The 17,055-nt window shown below is 38.1% G+C and overlaps 1 protein-coding gene across 1 annotated transcript in view; it reads left to right on the forward strand.

Annotated features, from left to right (window-relative positions):
• The window catches only part of cfap74 (cilia and flagella associated protein 74), a 495,984-nt gene that overhangs the window by 51,106 nt on the left and 427,823 nt on the right, over positions 1–17,055 (forward strand). The window contains exons 5-6 of the mRNA XM_039755043.1: positions 4,948–5,046; positions 5,854–5,958. Of these exons, the coding sequence (XP_039610977.1) occupies positions 4,948–5,046; positions 5,854–5,958 (204 nt within the window). The remainder of the gene's footprint in view (positions 1–4,947; positions 5,047–5,853; positions 5,959–17,055) is intronic.

The raw sequence follows: 17,055 nt of genomic DNA on the forward strand, positions 1-17,055 counted from the left end.
CTCAGATCCGGCACTTACAAGTTTCTCTCGCACTTTTGCTGAGTTTGTGCCAAACACTATTCTATCCCTGACCATCTCATCTTCGTTTGCATAAACACAGTCCTTCACCAGCAATTTTAAGTCTCGTTTATACCCTGCGTCCTCTCAGTAAACTTGTATCTCGCGAATATCGTATTTTTCGTATGCATGTCAAACGCCAGCGGCAGCCTGTCTATGAATGTAATTTAAACTTATGGTTTACACCGTGCTTTGTTTCCACAGTAGCTGCACTTATGAATATGCTTGTATGCGTCATTCGCTTCATATTCTTTTGCTGCCTTCTCAATTGTGTAATGCGTTTTTTGAACAGTTTTCATTCATTCAAGTGATCACTACCCAAATCGGTACTCGTGAATCTAAGATGTTTAACAGGCATCGCACACTGCATGCATGGGTTTACCTTTCCCAGCCCTGCAAAGTCCGTTCACGTGAGCCGCTCGGAGTACATGCATCGAAGGTTCTGGGCTGTGCTTGTGCTATGTTGTGCGATCTTGTGATGTCCACGGCCTTATTTAATGTTAGCTAATTCCCGGCACTTAAACGTTTCTCTCACACTTTCGCTGAGTTTGTGCCTGACCATCTCATCTTCGTTTGCATAAGCACAGTCCTTCACCCGCGAATATTTTGAGGCAGCGTGTCTATTGGATAGCTGCTGACAGACGGCCTTATATGGGCAGACACTCAATTACGTGGGAGAAGTGATGATGCGGGATGCAACTCCGCCTCACACGGTGACCGAGCTGCTGGACGAAAGTAGGTTCCAGTTATGACCGTTGTGCATAGAATTTCAAAATGAAACCTGCTTAACTTTTGTAAGTAAGCTATAAGGAATGAGCCTGCCAAATTTCAGCCTTCCACCTACACGGGAAGTTGGAGAATTAGTGAGTGAGTCAGTCGGTGAGGGCTTTGCCTTTTATTAGTATAGATTAACAAATTAGCAGCTTGTGTGTTTGCTAGTGTAGACAAGCCTGAAAGCCATTTCATTCAAATCATGCCTTGATATTCCTTGGAACAACTTCTGTTTGCACTGTCAGACCTCTCCTCTCCCACAGTCCTATATGCGAATGTGTTGATGTGTATGTCACACCCCAGCATGACCTTATATATGCCAGTTTGAAAATGAACACATTTTCAGATGATCTTCTTCATTTGTAGAAATGTTCATTGCAATCAGAGAATGATTGTGAAGCCACTGTTATGTAGGGCTGCAGCGATCAATCGACGACGTTAACTACAAAAAATCGTCCGCAGATTTTTTTTTTTTTTCTATTGTCGCGAGAAGAATTATGTAGAGGAAAATAAACGTGGTTGCAATGGCGAGTCGGATAGAGGAGGGGGAAGGAGATGGAAAAAAATTGAGACAGAAACTTTCTAAAGTGAGGGAGCACTTAACTGAAAAAGAAAAAAAAGTTGAATGCGTATTATGTAAAACGGAGCTTTCTTTTCACAGCAGCATCATTGCGATGCATGAACATCTGAAACAAAAGCATCCTGGAAATGTGATGCCGGCGTCTCTTGAGAATTTATGCTGGTGCTGTTAGTTGGTTAGGGTCAGATCAGGAGTGGAGGGAGAGCGTGAACGAGACTGAGAAAATAAAAGTAAAAAAAGGTAACTTTTACAAGTAACAAATTGACACTCGATCTGTTTGTTTTCAAATAATATTGCATTAGTGTGATTGATGTTTTCTGATTGGTATTATTCAGGTCATACAATGATTTCTTCAAAATGTCACATATATTTGTCTTTTTTTTCCCCCCCCCGGTGCTGCATGCCGACCAGAAGGTGTGAGCTTATTCAGTGCTAGCAGCAGCACGCAGGTGGCCAGTTACTTTTGCTATAACAAGTTGATCTGGCAGCGATCAAAGCACATGTACGCGGTCCACTGTGAAAAGAGCGTTCATGGCACACCTTGCAGAGGAACATTCTTTCCTCTGCATGTCCTGGAGTCCTCTGCAGACTGGGCAAGATTGGGGTGGGGGGGGGAAATGCAGTCATTGATTACAACCGCAAGAAGGTACATAAATAATTATGAATAATCTTGCACCCGTGCCACAATGTTTTCCGAAATGTACTATACAGTGCATCAGGAAAGTATTCACAGCACATCACTTTTTCGACATTTTGTTATGTTACAGCCTTATTATTTTTTTCCTCAAAATTCTACACACAACACCCCATAATGATAACGTGAAAAAAGTTTACTTGAGGTTTTTGCAATTTTATTAAAAATAAAAAAAACTGAGAAATCACATGTACATAAGTATTCACAGCCTTTGCTCAATACTTTGTCAATACACCTTTGGTAGCAATTACAACCTCAAGTCTTTTTGAATATGATGCCACAAGCTTGGCACACCTATTCTTGGCCAGTTTCGCCCATTCCTCTTTGTAGCCCTTCTCAAGCTCCATCAGGTTGGATGGCAAGCGTAGGTTCACAGCCATTTTAAGATCTCTCCAGTGATGTTCAATCAGATTCAAGTCTGGGCTCTGGCTGGGCCACTCAAGGACCTTCACAGAGTTGTCCTGAAGCCACTCCTTTGATATCTTGGCTGTGTGCTTAGGGTCGTTGTCCTGCGGAAAGATGAACTGTCGCCCCAGTCTGAGGTCAAGAGCGTTCTGGAGCAGGTTTTCATCCCGGATGTGTCTGTACATTGCTGCAGTCATCTTTCCCTTTATCCTGACTAGTCTCCCAGTTCCTGCTGCTGAAAAAAGTCCCCACAGCATGATGCTGCCACCACCATACTTCACTGTAGAGATGGTATTGGCCTGGTGATGAGCGGTGCCTGGTTTCCTCCAAACGTGATGCCTGGCATTCACACCAAAGAGTTCAATCTTTGTCTCATCAGACCAGAGAATTTTGTTTCTCATGGTCTGAGAGTCCTTCAGGTGCCTTTTGGCAAACTCCAGGAGGGCTGCCATGTGCCTTTTACTAAGTGGCTTTCGTCTGGCCACTCTACCATACAGCCCTGATTGCTGCAGAGATGGTTATCCTTCTGGAAGGTTCTCCTCTCTTCACAGAGGACCTCTGGAGCTCTGACAGAGTGACCATCGGGTTCTTGGTCACCTCCCTGACTAAGGCCCTTCTCCCCCCGATCGCTCAGATTAGATGGCCGGCCAGCTCTAGGAAGTTTCCTGGTGGTTTTGAACATGAACTGTCAACTGTGGGACCTTATATAGACAGGTGTGTGCCTTTCCAAATTGTGTCCAATCAACTGAATTTACCACAGGTGGACTCCAATTAAGCTGCAGAAACATCTCAAGGATGATCAGGGGAAACAGGATGCACCTGAGCTCAATTTTGAGCTTCATCGCAAAGGCTGTAAATACTTATGTACATGTGATTTCTCAGTTTTTTTTTTTTTTAATAAATTTGCGAAAACCTCAAGTAAACTTTTTTCACGTTGTCATTATGGTGGTGTTGTGTGTAGAATTCTGAGGAAAAAATGAATTTAATCCATTTTGGAATAAGGCTGTAACATAACAAAATGTGGAAAAAGTGATGTGCTGTGAATACTTTCCGGATGCACTGTAAGGTCATAAAATGAATAATTCCAAATATCATATATACCTATGTCTCTTTTTTTGTCAGTGTGGCTTTGACATCATGGGCCTTAAGGCGCATACTAATTCAGCGTAAGCAGGAACACTCAATAAAATTGGGGAAAAAAAAAATCAAGTGACAATGAGATATTAATAAGGCAGATTTGCCAGCGTTTTGTGTGTCAGCTTTTATCCATCCAGATCAGAGAATTTCTAGTTTGATTGTCTCAAAACACCACTCGCATCTACAGTTATTCCCAGCTGCAGATAAAAAGTAACAGCGTCAGATCTCTGGGTGGGGGGCGCAGGGGGGCTGCCGCTAGTATGTATCGTGATTTTGACTGACAGAATAAAAGTGAAAAAAAAAGGTAGCTTTTAACAGTAATATACATTTAATACAGTGGTTGTTACAGACGCAAATCAAATGTATGTGTTTATTGTAAATATTAACAATAAGAGCAACTCGCTACTCAAAACGGTAAATATACAAGGCAGTCAGGATCGAACCGGGGGACTCTTGATTATAAGTCAGCAATTCCTACTGCTGCACCGCGGCAGCTATTGTATCATCCTTGAACCTTTTGTGAAAGTGTTTATTTGATCTTTGCACTTCAGGCTTTACACATTATATAGTTTTATGTCTACATTTTGTCATTTATTACTAAAATATGAAAAGTATTTTTTGGTTAAGTTAAATGCACTTTTTTTGTTTAAAGACTATGATTGTCACACTAATATAAAAACATCTGATTATTTTCAAATTCATATTTAACTGTTTTTTTAAATTTGATTATTAACTTTAATCGTGTTAATGCAGAGACATCAGGGTGACATTCACAGGTTGACAGACATGAGCAGATGAGGTAAGACATGCACTGGAGCCCAGAACAGGATGTGTAACCAAAGGTCGCAGGCATCAAAATAGTCAGCCATGAAATAATTGTGACTAATCGAAAAATAAATTGAATGATTAGTCGACCACCAAAATAATCATTAGTTGCAGCCCTACTGTTATGTATGGGAATTCTGAAAAAGCTGACCTTCTCCTATGCAAACTCAAAAGCATTTCCAGGCATGATCTATGCTGTTTTTTCTTTTCAGCATGTGTTGATACAGTGCTTTGCCATCATACATATGTAGTTTTACTTTGTTTCTATCATGTATTAATGTGTCTTCCTGAGTAATTTGTGAACTTGCATTTAGGCATGAATGCAGTACTGACTGTCTTTGTGTTACTGATACTAAATAAAGATGGTGCACTGAAATATTGGTTATTGTGACATCCCTATATATTGATATATAATGGTATTGTGTGTCCATCTATCACAGGACTACTCGTGGACTTATTTTGGTTTCTTTTGTTAAAGGGAGGAGCTGAGAGCTTGTCACATGCGTATTGCAGAGCTCAAGAGTCAACTAGAAGAAGTGGAAAAGCAAATATTGGAAGAGCAAAACTCTGAAAACATGTAAGTTAATTTAGTAAAACGTTTTTGGAGAAAAACATTAGTGCCGATGTTTTGGAAATGTCTATCTATTGTGCATTTCTGGACACACCTTCAATTAACTTCAAGCTCTTCCATTTTTATAATAAATGAAGAAATTTCATAATGTTCAACCTTTTCAAATTAAAATCACTTTGTTTGATCTAGCCTGTCCATAGCTTGACTTTACATGGTTGCTTTTCTGAAAAATGCCAAATAAACCTGAAGAGAAATCTGAAAAATAATTGCATGTTGGTAATAGTAATATCCAGTATGAATTTCTTTACATTTTACAGTCCTGAAAACGTATATTATAACGGAGAACACTGCTCACAAAATAGACACAAAATAAAAATCCAGAGTGGGAAGTTAATAATGAAAAATTAGAACATGAAATTTTAAAAAGTTAGAACAAAAAAACAACCAAAACTGAAAACCGTAATGAACTTCACAACACAAGTAGCATTTTGAAAAAAAATACCACACACCTTGTAGCAGCAGTGTTTTCCACTGAACACTGTCCCTAGAATTTACCCAGAGACTATCTTGTCGAAGATTTGTGTCATAGTCATGGATACTAAGAAAATCAAATAGTCAATGTGTTGAAATTACCTGCACATTTAATGTTAACTTCTCACTCTCACTTCTACTGTTAATTTCATGCTCTGGATCTTTAAATGTTATTATAAATATTTTCAAAAAGCATTTTAATTATAATCCGTCTTAATACTATATTTTCATACTTTCTCATTTTTCAATGTATCCTTCCTGACCCCAATTTTACCAAACCAGAGCAGCTATGTTTCGCCTGCGGGCTTTGCACAAAAGGCTAGGCATTGAACTTCAAGGGGAAGAAGAGCTTGAGTCACAAATTGCAATGGCAGTGAAAGAAAATGAGTAAGTTATTTGAATTCAATTAATTTATTGTGTCATAGTTTAAAATCCTTGCAATTAAAATATAGTCTTTGTAATTATAATGAGCTATGGAAATGAAATATAACTGATGGCAATAATTTAAAACAATTTACTTTTTTTAAAATGAATTGTGAATATCATAAAGAATTAGACATAAAAATGTAGTTAACTCATCTTTCTTATACCTTTACATTGCTTTTTTGTAATGGTAATAGAGGTGCAGCTAAATTATTAAAATCACATACAATCCACTGTATGCATATTGTTAAGCTTTGTTACTTTTTTTTTTTTTACTGACTTTTTTTATTTGTTTTATGGAGGGTCATCTGCAGATAGAAAACCTAAACAAGCTGTAAAATAACAAAATGTTTTTAAAGATCAAAGTAAAAAAAATTTTAAGTCTGTGCTCTAAATATCCTTTCCCTGACTCTTGCAAAAATCTCAAGAGGAAAAAGGTAGCACCACTGATACTAAGCAAGTATGCTAATATACTCAAGCTGCGATTTTATATAGACAGACTTGTTATATACAGTATGTCACATGTAACAATAAATAACATAGTTAAATCCATGAAAAATTTTCATGCAGAAAGCAAAATGGAGTTATAGTCACAACACCAAACAATGAAAATAGCAAAATTCAAAATAATGATTACATAATCATAATAATGATTAGACTCTTAGGGAAAGATCAAAAAGAATAGGAAAGGAGAGAAATTCTAGGATACCTTCAAGAGATCACAGCTGGGATGATGCCAAAGAAATTTATAAAAAAAAAAAAAAAATTAAACACCACTGGCAGATGGCCGGTCAGTCCTTTACTGTTTAACTAGCAGATTTTCCTGCAATGATACCGGATGTGTATGATCTGTTGATCCATGACACAAAGTCCAAGATTATATAATGTGAAAAGTTATGGGAAAGAGAATCTTTGACTTTTATTCAGAGGTCAGTACCCACTTTACAGCAATTTTGCCCAAAGACAGAAAAGCTTCTTTTGGATAGAAGAAACAGCAAAGAGGTCAAAGAGAGAATATGGGTTAAAAAGGAGCGTGCTGATGATTGAGAAAATTGACTTATTGACAAATGATCAGATGGAAACGAATGGATGTGACTGAAATGGTACAAAGGACAATAAGGACAACAGGCAGAAGAGCTCTGTGGCAAGTCCCAAACCATATAATTTGTGTAGAGAATGAGTATGAATCACATACAGTTTTATATTTTATTTGTTGGTGATTTCCATTTATTGAAGAAAGAAGAATGTTTTAAAGTTGTTGTTTTAGGACTACTGACCAATGGCCCTTACTCACCACAATCATGAAGACCTTCGAGAGGCTGGTACTGGATTATATGAGACCACTTGGACCCACTGCATTTTGCCAATTGGCCAAAGATTAGAGTGGAAAATCTAATTATCTAGCTGGTACTCGGGATGTAACCCTAACTGTTTTGTTAAGATGGGAATATATTTGTAGATTTCTCCAGTATCTTTAATATCACTCGGCCTTTGCTGGTAAGGGGTAAGCTGAGATATATGCAGGTGGATGAGCTTGTGGTGTCCTGGATAATAAACTATTTGGTGGAAAGGTAGCAGCTTGTGAGGCTCAAGGATTGTGTCTCTGATATGTTCTGTTTCATTTTCTTTTCTCTCAGTGAAGTTTAGATGAATTTTAAGGTGTGAATGTCTACAGCAAACAATATATCCTGCTCCAGCGACAATGTGCTTATAATGATTGCCTTCAATATTGCATTAAAAAATCTCAAATAATGGGCTTTATTTTCTTCCAGCCATATTGATCTCTGATTTCATCTTGGGCACAAACAATTTATAGACAAAATGTTGCCATCTGCAGGCCTAAAATGATATAAAAAATTAGAAAACAAGATTCTTCTGTGCTCTGACAGGTGTGATGAATAAAATCATGCAGGCTTAATAAGAACAGGACTCTTAGACTTGAATTAGTGTGCTGACCCCACCTAGCTGTGAGGGAAACAAAGAAAAACAAGCATGTAGTGTCAGGGTTAGGGACAGTGAGACTTTAATAGCCCATACCTAAGAACAGTAAATCCATAATGAGAAGAGCAAGAGCTGATAAGAGTATGGACAGGCAAAGAAAACAGAGACCGCCTCTGAGATTAAGAACAATATATACATTATCTAAACCAGTTTATCCAGAGGAGGATCACAGGAAACCTGGAACCTACCCCAGCAGGTTTGGATGCAAGGCAGGAAAATCCCTGGTATGCAATATGTATGATATGGCTGATGTTAAGAACAGAAAGTATATGATATTTCAACTATCTATTTTAAGAGAGAGAGAAACATTGAAGAAAGGGGGACAGATATTTTAAAACATAATTCTGCTACTGGATTATTTTCACAATATCCGGTATTTTGAGCTGTGAATATTAACTAAAAAAGATAAATGAATAAATATAGCATAAATACAAACACACATTAGTATGTTTTGGTTTTTCATCACTTGGCAGACTGTCTTCGCCTACCTATCTATAGTTAAGTAGAAACGTTGCCAACTCAGGAATCTTACAAGGTTTGTTCCGCTTCGTCATTAAACGGAGTTTTTAAAAGCAAAAGTGATTAGTCAGCAACAATATGCTGATCTTGTATAATGACCTTGTCACTCTCGATCAGTGCCGTTTTATTTTCAAAAATCGGGAGTGGTCTCCCCTAGACTTACTCGTATACTTGGATATGGGATGAATATTTTAGGCGTAAACCGCAAGACAGTAATTATATTATGTACATTAAAGAACAATCAACAGAAAATCAAATTAATAATATATTGAACAATTTATTATAAGAGTAAAGTTGAATAAATCGGACTCTGCAGCTGCATGAAAAAAAAAATCGAGTATGTGCTTAGGTAAAGTACCATTTCCGGTTGATGGATTTGGCCCAAAAGTTAATACAGATCTACAATTTTGGAGTAACAAACACAAGCCAAATTTATACACGCGCGCACACACACACACACACGGATAATTAAAAAAAAATGGTATTTTTGGACTCGGGAGGTCTAAAATATGAAGATTCATCAATCTCGAGGTTGAATTTTTTTTCATGATTACTATACTTTTTATATTTTCATGTGCGAAGTGGCAGGTTAATTCACTGTCATCAAAGAGAAGGCACCTGATAAATATACTGAAATGTTACTTGTGATTTTTCTGTCCATATGGAATAGTTTTTGTTGCTAGCACATTACGATTTCAGGCGTTTGAATGACATCTTGATGTACAAGTGCAAAGAAAGGCAGCACGTACTTCGCTTTCTACTCCACACACTTTATGCGTGTACTCGGCTTGCTCTGTCACCACAAATACTGTGTGAATACCCACCCTTCATCACCAGCCACCGTTCACTGGATGAATATGTGTTGGCAGCTCATGGTGGATAACTTTCAGTTTTTGAGTTAAAAGTTAGTTTTTAACCCTTATAACAGTAAGAATATTCAAAAAACGAAAACTAAAATTATTTTTTGTAAATTATTTCAGTTCGTCGTTCCAGCTACTTTAATAGTTTCAGTTAGTTTTAGTTTTTCATTTCAGTTTTATTAATCTTATTTCAGTTTACGAAAATGTTTTTTTAAATAATAGTTTCAGTTTTGATTTTAGTTTTCATTAACTATAATAACCTTGGTACACAAAGACTAAGGTTTGTTTAAAAAGAAACATAGTAATTGCAGTAGCCCAATACTTACCTGTCCATGAATTCATTATTGATCAATGGCCTATTGACAATGCTGGAAATTAAACCAAAAACCCCAGTCAGCAGCATTCCTACTTTCACTACTAGGATGCAGTGTCCTCCCCAGAAATTTTTTCCAGCTTGGTGGCAAGATAAAGTAAGTCGGGTAGGGCGAGACGGGGAAATTTGGTGGTGTGGAAAATTAAATGTGCACTATTTTTATCAGTTAATTATTATTAACTATTATCCAAAGCTCAATATGACTTCCTTTTTTAAGGTTTGACACTTGTGAAAGAATATTTTTTAACAAAAATTTTAAATAGCAATTTTTATTACATAAACCAAGAGGCACAATTATTATCGCTGTCGGGAAGAAAAATAAAAACATAGAAAAAAAAGTATAGGGAACCTAATGAAGAAAAATTTTTAAATATTCTTCAAAGCCAACTTGCATATGCAGAAGGTGTCTTCAGTTTAAATATTTCTTCTTCTTTTCTTCCTAGAGGCCCAGTTGTCTGAAGCTTTCCCATAATCAAAGTTCCCAGGATCTGGGCCCTCCAAGGAGATCACTTGTACACTGTCGTAGTGACTGTACTGCAAAGTCATCAGACAGCCATCTAGTGTCACTGGCCATTTTCAGCTTAATCTGGGGAATGTTCAGAATATTTTGAATATCTGTTAAACCAACCATCCTAGCTGAAGAATTTTGGAATAAATTGAATAGCTGCCTTAAGATGTTCAGTTTTGTTAAGTAAGGTACAGCAGCTGCTGTTTGGGCAATTGCAAGGGCCAATCGGTGGCTTTACACAGTGGCAGTTGACCAAGAGTCCAGATGTTTCATCTCTAAGCAGTTTTGCCACACCTTTCTGTTTCCCAATCATAACAGCCTCACAATCTGACCCTAGTCCAACTGGATTAGCAGTTTTCAAGCCTAGAGTGTCTCACTCAGTGTGTTGGTTATAGTCTTTGCTTTGCCGTCAGTCATATTGCGGGTTGATACAAAACTATCTCTGACCTCTTTAGTGACCTGGCAAACATATTTAATGTAAATAATTAATGGTTTTACATCTGAGGTATCTGTGGTTTCATCACACAGAATACTGAAAAACCTTTCTGTGTGTATATTTTTCAGTATGTTAGATTTTATTTCTGATGCTAAGACATCCAGGAGCTCTTGCATTATTCTTTCAGAGGTGTAATGTGTATTTTTACCAAAATTGAGATGTTGTAAAAAGGAACAACCTATTTCTTTACAGTGTTCCAACAGCTTTTCAAACAATGTTGTATGTGGCAACTCATTTTTTTCTAAACAATGCATGGATCTTAAAGCTCCCACAAAGGCATCTCTCTGTAAGTTATTTAACAAAGGTACAGATCTTTCAATTTGACCGATTCCAGTTTGCTCTAGTACATGCTTTCCTAAAAGGTCAGCAGAAGACTCCATGTGTGTTTTTACTTTTTTCATGGACCACCAAGCTTTCTTTTCGAATTCTTTTGTATGGCACATTTACCCAAAGTAACACCTCCTTGGAGTGTGTTTGTTTCAGTATTTCATGCACAATGAGCACCACATAACATTTTCTTTGACCATTAGCCAATCAAAATCTTTAAACCATTGTTTGTTTATGCCGGAATAGCGGTGCTTAGATTTATCAATTGGCAGAGTGTGTGCTGAAGAGACCTCTGATGGACCATCCTCTGCAATTTCTTTGTCTGAAATTGTCACATGAGGAGTTGACACTGCACCTTCATTAGTTTGATGTCTCTTTTCTGAAATAACTGAGCAGTGTTGTTTTCTGAACACTTCTTTTGCTCATGTTGGTAAAACGTTTGAAAAAAATTTCAAGTACCTATGAATAAGACTTTACTGGGAAAGGGAGAGCCTGTTGGATATCCAGTTCACACTTGCACTATGGCAGGTATGCATTCTCGGCATTTCCACTTTAATCTCGACACATGTCAAAAATAAAGTTGACATTTCCACTTTAATCTCGACGCTTATGTCGAGAATAAAGTCGACATTTCCACTTTATTCTCAACATTTCTACTTTATTCTCGCCGTTTATCTCAAGATTAAATTCGGCATGTTGACTTTATTCTTGTAGTTTGTCATTAAAGTAGAACATCGTAAACGAAACTTCATCATAAAATGAATGTTTAATTTACTAGAATTTCTCTAAACTCCATCATAAGTTTTATGTAGCAACATGTCAACTTTATTCTCGTCAACTTTATTCTGGTTATAAATGTCAAGATTAAAGTGGAAATTTTGAGAATAAAGTCAACATCTCGACTTTATTCTCGACATATGTTTTTTTTTTTTCTTCACTTTGTCTGAATTTTTTTCTGTCTTCACCATGGCCCTAATACGCTTCCATACAAAACCCTCAGCAATTCAGTGACAAAACTTTTGCTCAGGACACACTGTGTGCTGCAAGGGTTTCTGCACACTTTTTGCAATATGGACTCCGGTCCAAATATGAGCAAATATAAGAACGGCAGATGGGGTCACTTTAAACAGGAACCACAGTGAGTGCTACAAGAATTTTTTCACACAGAACACGCCTAATGCTTCAACAACTGTATGTGTATATATTGGTTTGCTATGTACTTTACAAGAAGAGAGCTGATGTATGCTCAGCCGCACTATACAGACTGCGCTGATGCTGAGAACAGAGATATCACTTCCTGACGCCTTTTTTCTGATAACAGACCGGCTGGTTTCACTAGACTTTTAAAAAAAAAAAAAAAAAATTTATCAGGCCTCCTGTTGCCCGCCCACCTCCACATCCTCTTTGCTTGTGAACTGCTGCTCTGCTCCCGCAATTAGCATGTACATCCCCTTCTCGCCCGCCCACCTCTCCATACTCTTTGAAACTGTATTAAGCTGCTACACCCTTGCTATTACCATGTACACCCCGCTCTCGAATCCCCATCTCCCCATACTCTTTGCTTGTGAACTCTGCTCTGCCTCGACACCCGCTATTAGCTTTAGCAGTATTTGCCCACCCGCCCGCTTGTCCCTTGACATCTCTGCAGATCATTAGATCTGCCTGTGCCTGCAGATCTGCGGCTGTCATCTCACAATGTCATAGGAGATGACAGCCGGGTGCTCAACTAAATTAGCTGGGCGGAGCGCCCGGCTAAAAGACGCTAGATAGGAGACTGGGATGTATTGATGAGAGAGATATCAAAGAGCAGTGCTTCTAAACCATTGGGTCCCAACCCATATTTGGGTCATAGGGTACCTCCAGTGGGTTGCCATTGCTGAATATGCAAGTGGGTGTCAAATGGGTGATCTGAGCGATTGACAGAACAGAGTGCTGTTTATCCCAGTTTGTATCTATGCACATTTCATGAGGGAAGACGTAGCTCCATTCTTCCAAACTTGTTCTTTCAAAAGCAATCTTTCACCAAGGTCTCAGCACTCCTCCCCCTACTCTTAACATTCACGCTTGTTTCAGCAAGAGATTACATTAGCAGGTGCTTCACCAAGGGGGGACCCCACATCCTGTTTGTGGGTTGTCAGTATTCTTAAGAAATTAAAACTGGGTCATGAGACCATTAAGGTTGAGAAACACTGAGAAAGTGTAGGAGTCAAGTGGAGAACTTTGATTCTTTGTGCAAAGATTTGCTTTAACGGAATACCCCACCCAAAAACTATATATCTTTTTCATTGTTACTTACCCTATGTAGTTTGCAATGAATGTTTTCATGCAGAATACAGAGAAAAAAGTTTGACATAATAGAAGCCAAAAATAATCAATGCTGGACAACTGCAAATAATGCTAGAAATGTCCGGGAGAGAAACCTCTCGTTTTCGTGCCACATTATTGACATTCTTGCACTTTGCACTTGAGGAAAGATTAGAGGTGATGGTCTGATTTTATTAGATGAGTTTGGTAATGGATCTGCAACTGATATTTTTAATATGGAACAGGATTTCATTGACAGTCCTGGTCAAAATGTTCAGGAACAGATTAAAATTTTAATAGCAAAAAATTAACTCTTTTGTATCAAATGAGAAGCAGGCAAGTCGGCTACAGTCGGTGCTGAACCTGCGAGTGAAGAGATTCAGAACGGTGGTGGGCTGTTCGGCTACAGCCATCTGCACAAAATATCACTGAACGGGTCGGTACCGTAAAGCTACCTGTATGTGGATTAATCTGAGAGTATTCTAAGTAAAAGAAGATAAAGGCACTAGGCATAGTCTTAGTACAGAAAAATAGTGTGTAAACACAGAGAGAGTCTGAGAAATAACTTTAAATGCAGCAAGCTACTGGGTGCACCGAGAGGAGTGCACAGGAAAGGAAGGATTCACAAGACTGGATTAAGCCCTGCTACTAGGAAAAGGAAAGAAAGACCGAATAATAGTGGGGTAATGTGAATAGAGAATAAGTCTGAGAATGTGGGTCTGTCTCAAAGGGACAGAGTGCTACTGACAATAGCACAAGTGTAGATGTCTGTGGGTGATGATGCCACGGGCGGTGACATCTAACACTGCAAAGACAATTTACACAGTTTGTAACGATCACAATTTATCAGACCTCTGGAGATTTCTTAACCCCAACTCAAGAGCATATTCCTTCTATTCACCAGTGCATCACTGCTACTCAATAATTGATTATTTCTTTATAGATAAGTTTCCATCCATCCATCCATTTTCCAACCCGCTGAATCCAAACACAGGGTCACGTGGGTCTGCTGGAGCCAATCCCAGCCAACACAGGGCACAAGGCAGGAACCAATCCTGGGCAGGGTGCCAACCCACCGCAGTAGATAACCGTTTCTTGCCTACAATTTAATCTTGTAAGCATAACGTTATTGTTATCTCCAACCACGCCCCTTTGATCATGGCGCTAAAATTGCTATGCCCCACATACTCATCTTGCAGCTGGTTTCTTAACCCACTTTTATTAGCAGAAGAAAACTGTACATTTGTATGTGAATTTGTATCCAAGCAAATTGATTTTCTTTAGAGACAAATACATTCTCAGAGGTTTCTGCAGGAATACCCTGAAGGCTTTCTTAAGAGAACAGATTATCTTATATCTTTCCCACAAAAGGGGAAACCAGGAAGGTATCCGAGCTAATCAGTGAAATTAACAGAATGGATCAAGAACTTGCCAGGTTTTCAAATAGGAAAAGACGGACTCCGCATTCAGTACTCAACCTCTTGACAACTAAAGAAACGGAACAACTCATTTTTAAATCAAGACATCATTACTATAAACATGGGGGGAAAGCTGATATGATCTTGGTTCAAGAAATCCACAAGCAGGAAGTTCGCAATGCAATCCCAGCAATTGCCAACACGGACGGAGACAAAAATCATTGACCATAAAAATATAATGCACACATTTCGAAACTACTGTAAGTCCTTATTCTACTGAGTTTAAAGAAGACGAGACACAACCTAATGCATTTCCGGATGCATTACAGATACCACAACTAGATACTGGAGAGTGGAGAGGAATTGGATAAACCTCTGGCACTATCAGAATTAGTAGATGTTATAAACTCAGAGTGGGAAAGTAGCAGGCCCAGATGGCCACTCTGCCAAATTTTGTAAAAACATTCTCAATTAAGTTAGCTCCCCTTTTATTAGCAACATTTACAAAAGCTTGAGACAATAAAATTCTACCTCAAACATTTCGCCAAGCATTAATTACTGTCTTTCCTAAGCAAAATAAGGACTTATTACAATGTGCATCATACAGACCAATTTCACTTCTAAATAATGATGTTAAGGTACTCTCTAAAGTCCTAGCTTGAAGGATTGAGAAAGTGCTTCCTTCAGTTATATCACAAGACCAAACTGGATTTATTAAAGGCAGACACTTCCAGTCTTCAACGCCTGTTTAATATAATATTTTCATCCACAAAGTCTAACTTCCTGGAGATGATGATATCGTTGGATGCAGAAAAGCATTTCATATGGTTGAATAGAACTACCTTTTCACTATACTGGAGAAAAATTTGGGTTTGGCCTGAACATTTGTGTATGGATCAAACTATTATATACTAGTCCAGAAGCTTCAGTTTGTATTAACAACCTTAATTCGGACTACTTCAAACTAGAACAGGGTACTAGACAAGGATGCTCCTTGTCACCACTGCTTTTTGCAATTGCCATTGAGCCACTGGCAGTTCACTGTCAAAATGCTTATGAGATAAAGGGGATTATCAGAGAAGAAAATGTCTCTATATGCTGATTATATGGTACTGTATATTTCAGATCCACAAAATACTTTGCCTGCAGTCTTAACAGCACTAACAGAATTTCAAAAGATTTCTTAGAATTAATACTAATAAAAAGGTGCTCTTTCCATTGAATTCTGAAGCACACGATATTAGATTGGGCACCTTTCCTTTTGTCATCGCAGATCATTTTAATACCTATGGGTAAATATCACAAGTAAACATGACGCTCTTTATCAACAAAATTTCGCCGTCTGCATGGAAAAAATTAAGCAAGACTTGCAAAGATGGTCAACCCTTCATCTCACTTTAGCTGGAAGAATTAACACTGTTAAGATGAATATTCTTCCTAAGCTCCTTTTTATTTCAAAACATCCCAATATACATCAATAAATCATTTTTAAGCAATTAGATTCAACAATAACCTCATTTATTTGGAGCTCAAAACATCCACGTATCCAAAGAGCGACCCTACAAAGACAAAAGGCAGAAGGTGGCATGGCTCTACCTAACTTCCAGTTTTATTACTGGGCAGCAAACATACAAGCTATAAAAACCTGGACAAAGAACAACATACACTAGAATATGCAATAGAAGTAAAATCCTGCAGTACTTCTTTATATTCCCTGCTCTGTGCCCCAATTAATGCAAGTTATCGGCAATATACTAATAACCCAATTGTGCTTCACTCAATTAGAATATGGAACCAATGTAGAAAGCATTTTAAGACGCAGAAGCTTTTATCTGTGGCAACTCTGCAACAGAACCACCTCTTTCAACCTTCGCAAACATATGCAGTTTTTAATATCTGGAAAAAAATTGGGATTAACTTGCTTAGAGATCTTTATATAGACAACGTCTTTACATCATATGAACAATTACATTCCAAATTTAACATTCCAGCTACACATTTCTTTCACTATCTTCAAATCAGGAACTTTGTTAAACAGAACCTTCTCGATTTTCTTCATCTTGCACCAACATCTATGCTGGAAAAAATCTTGCTCAATCTCAAGGACTTAGACACCATTTCTGCAATATATAAAATCATTTTACAGTCCATCCATCCATCCATTCTCTTCCGCTTATCCGAGGTCGGGTCGCGGGGGCAGCAGCTTAAGCAGAGAGGCCCAGACTTCCCTCTCCCGGCCACTTCTTCCAGCTCTT

The sequence above is a fragment of the Polypterus senegalus genome, chromosome 6, assembly GCF_016835505.1.
Source record: "Polypterus senegalus isolate Bchr_013 chromosome 6, ASM1683550v1, whole genome shotgun sequence".
NCBI lineage: Eukaryota > Metazoa > Chordata > Cladistia > Polypteriformes > Polypteridae > Polypterus > Polypterus senegalus.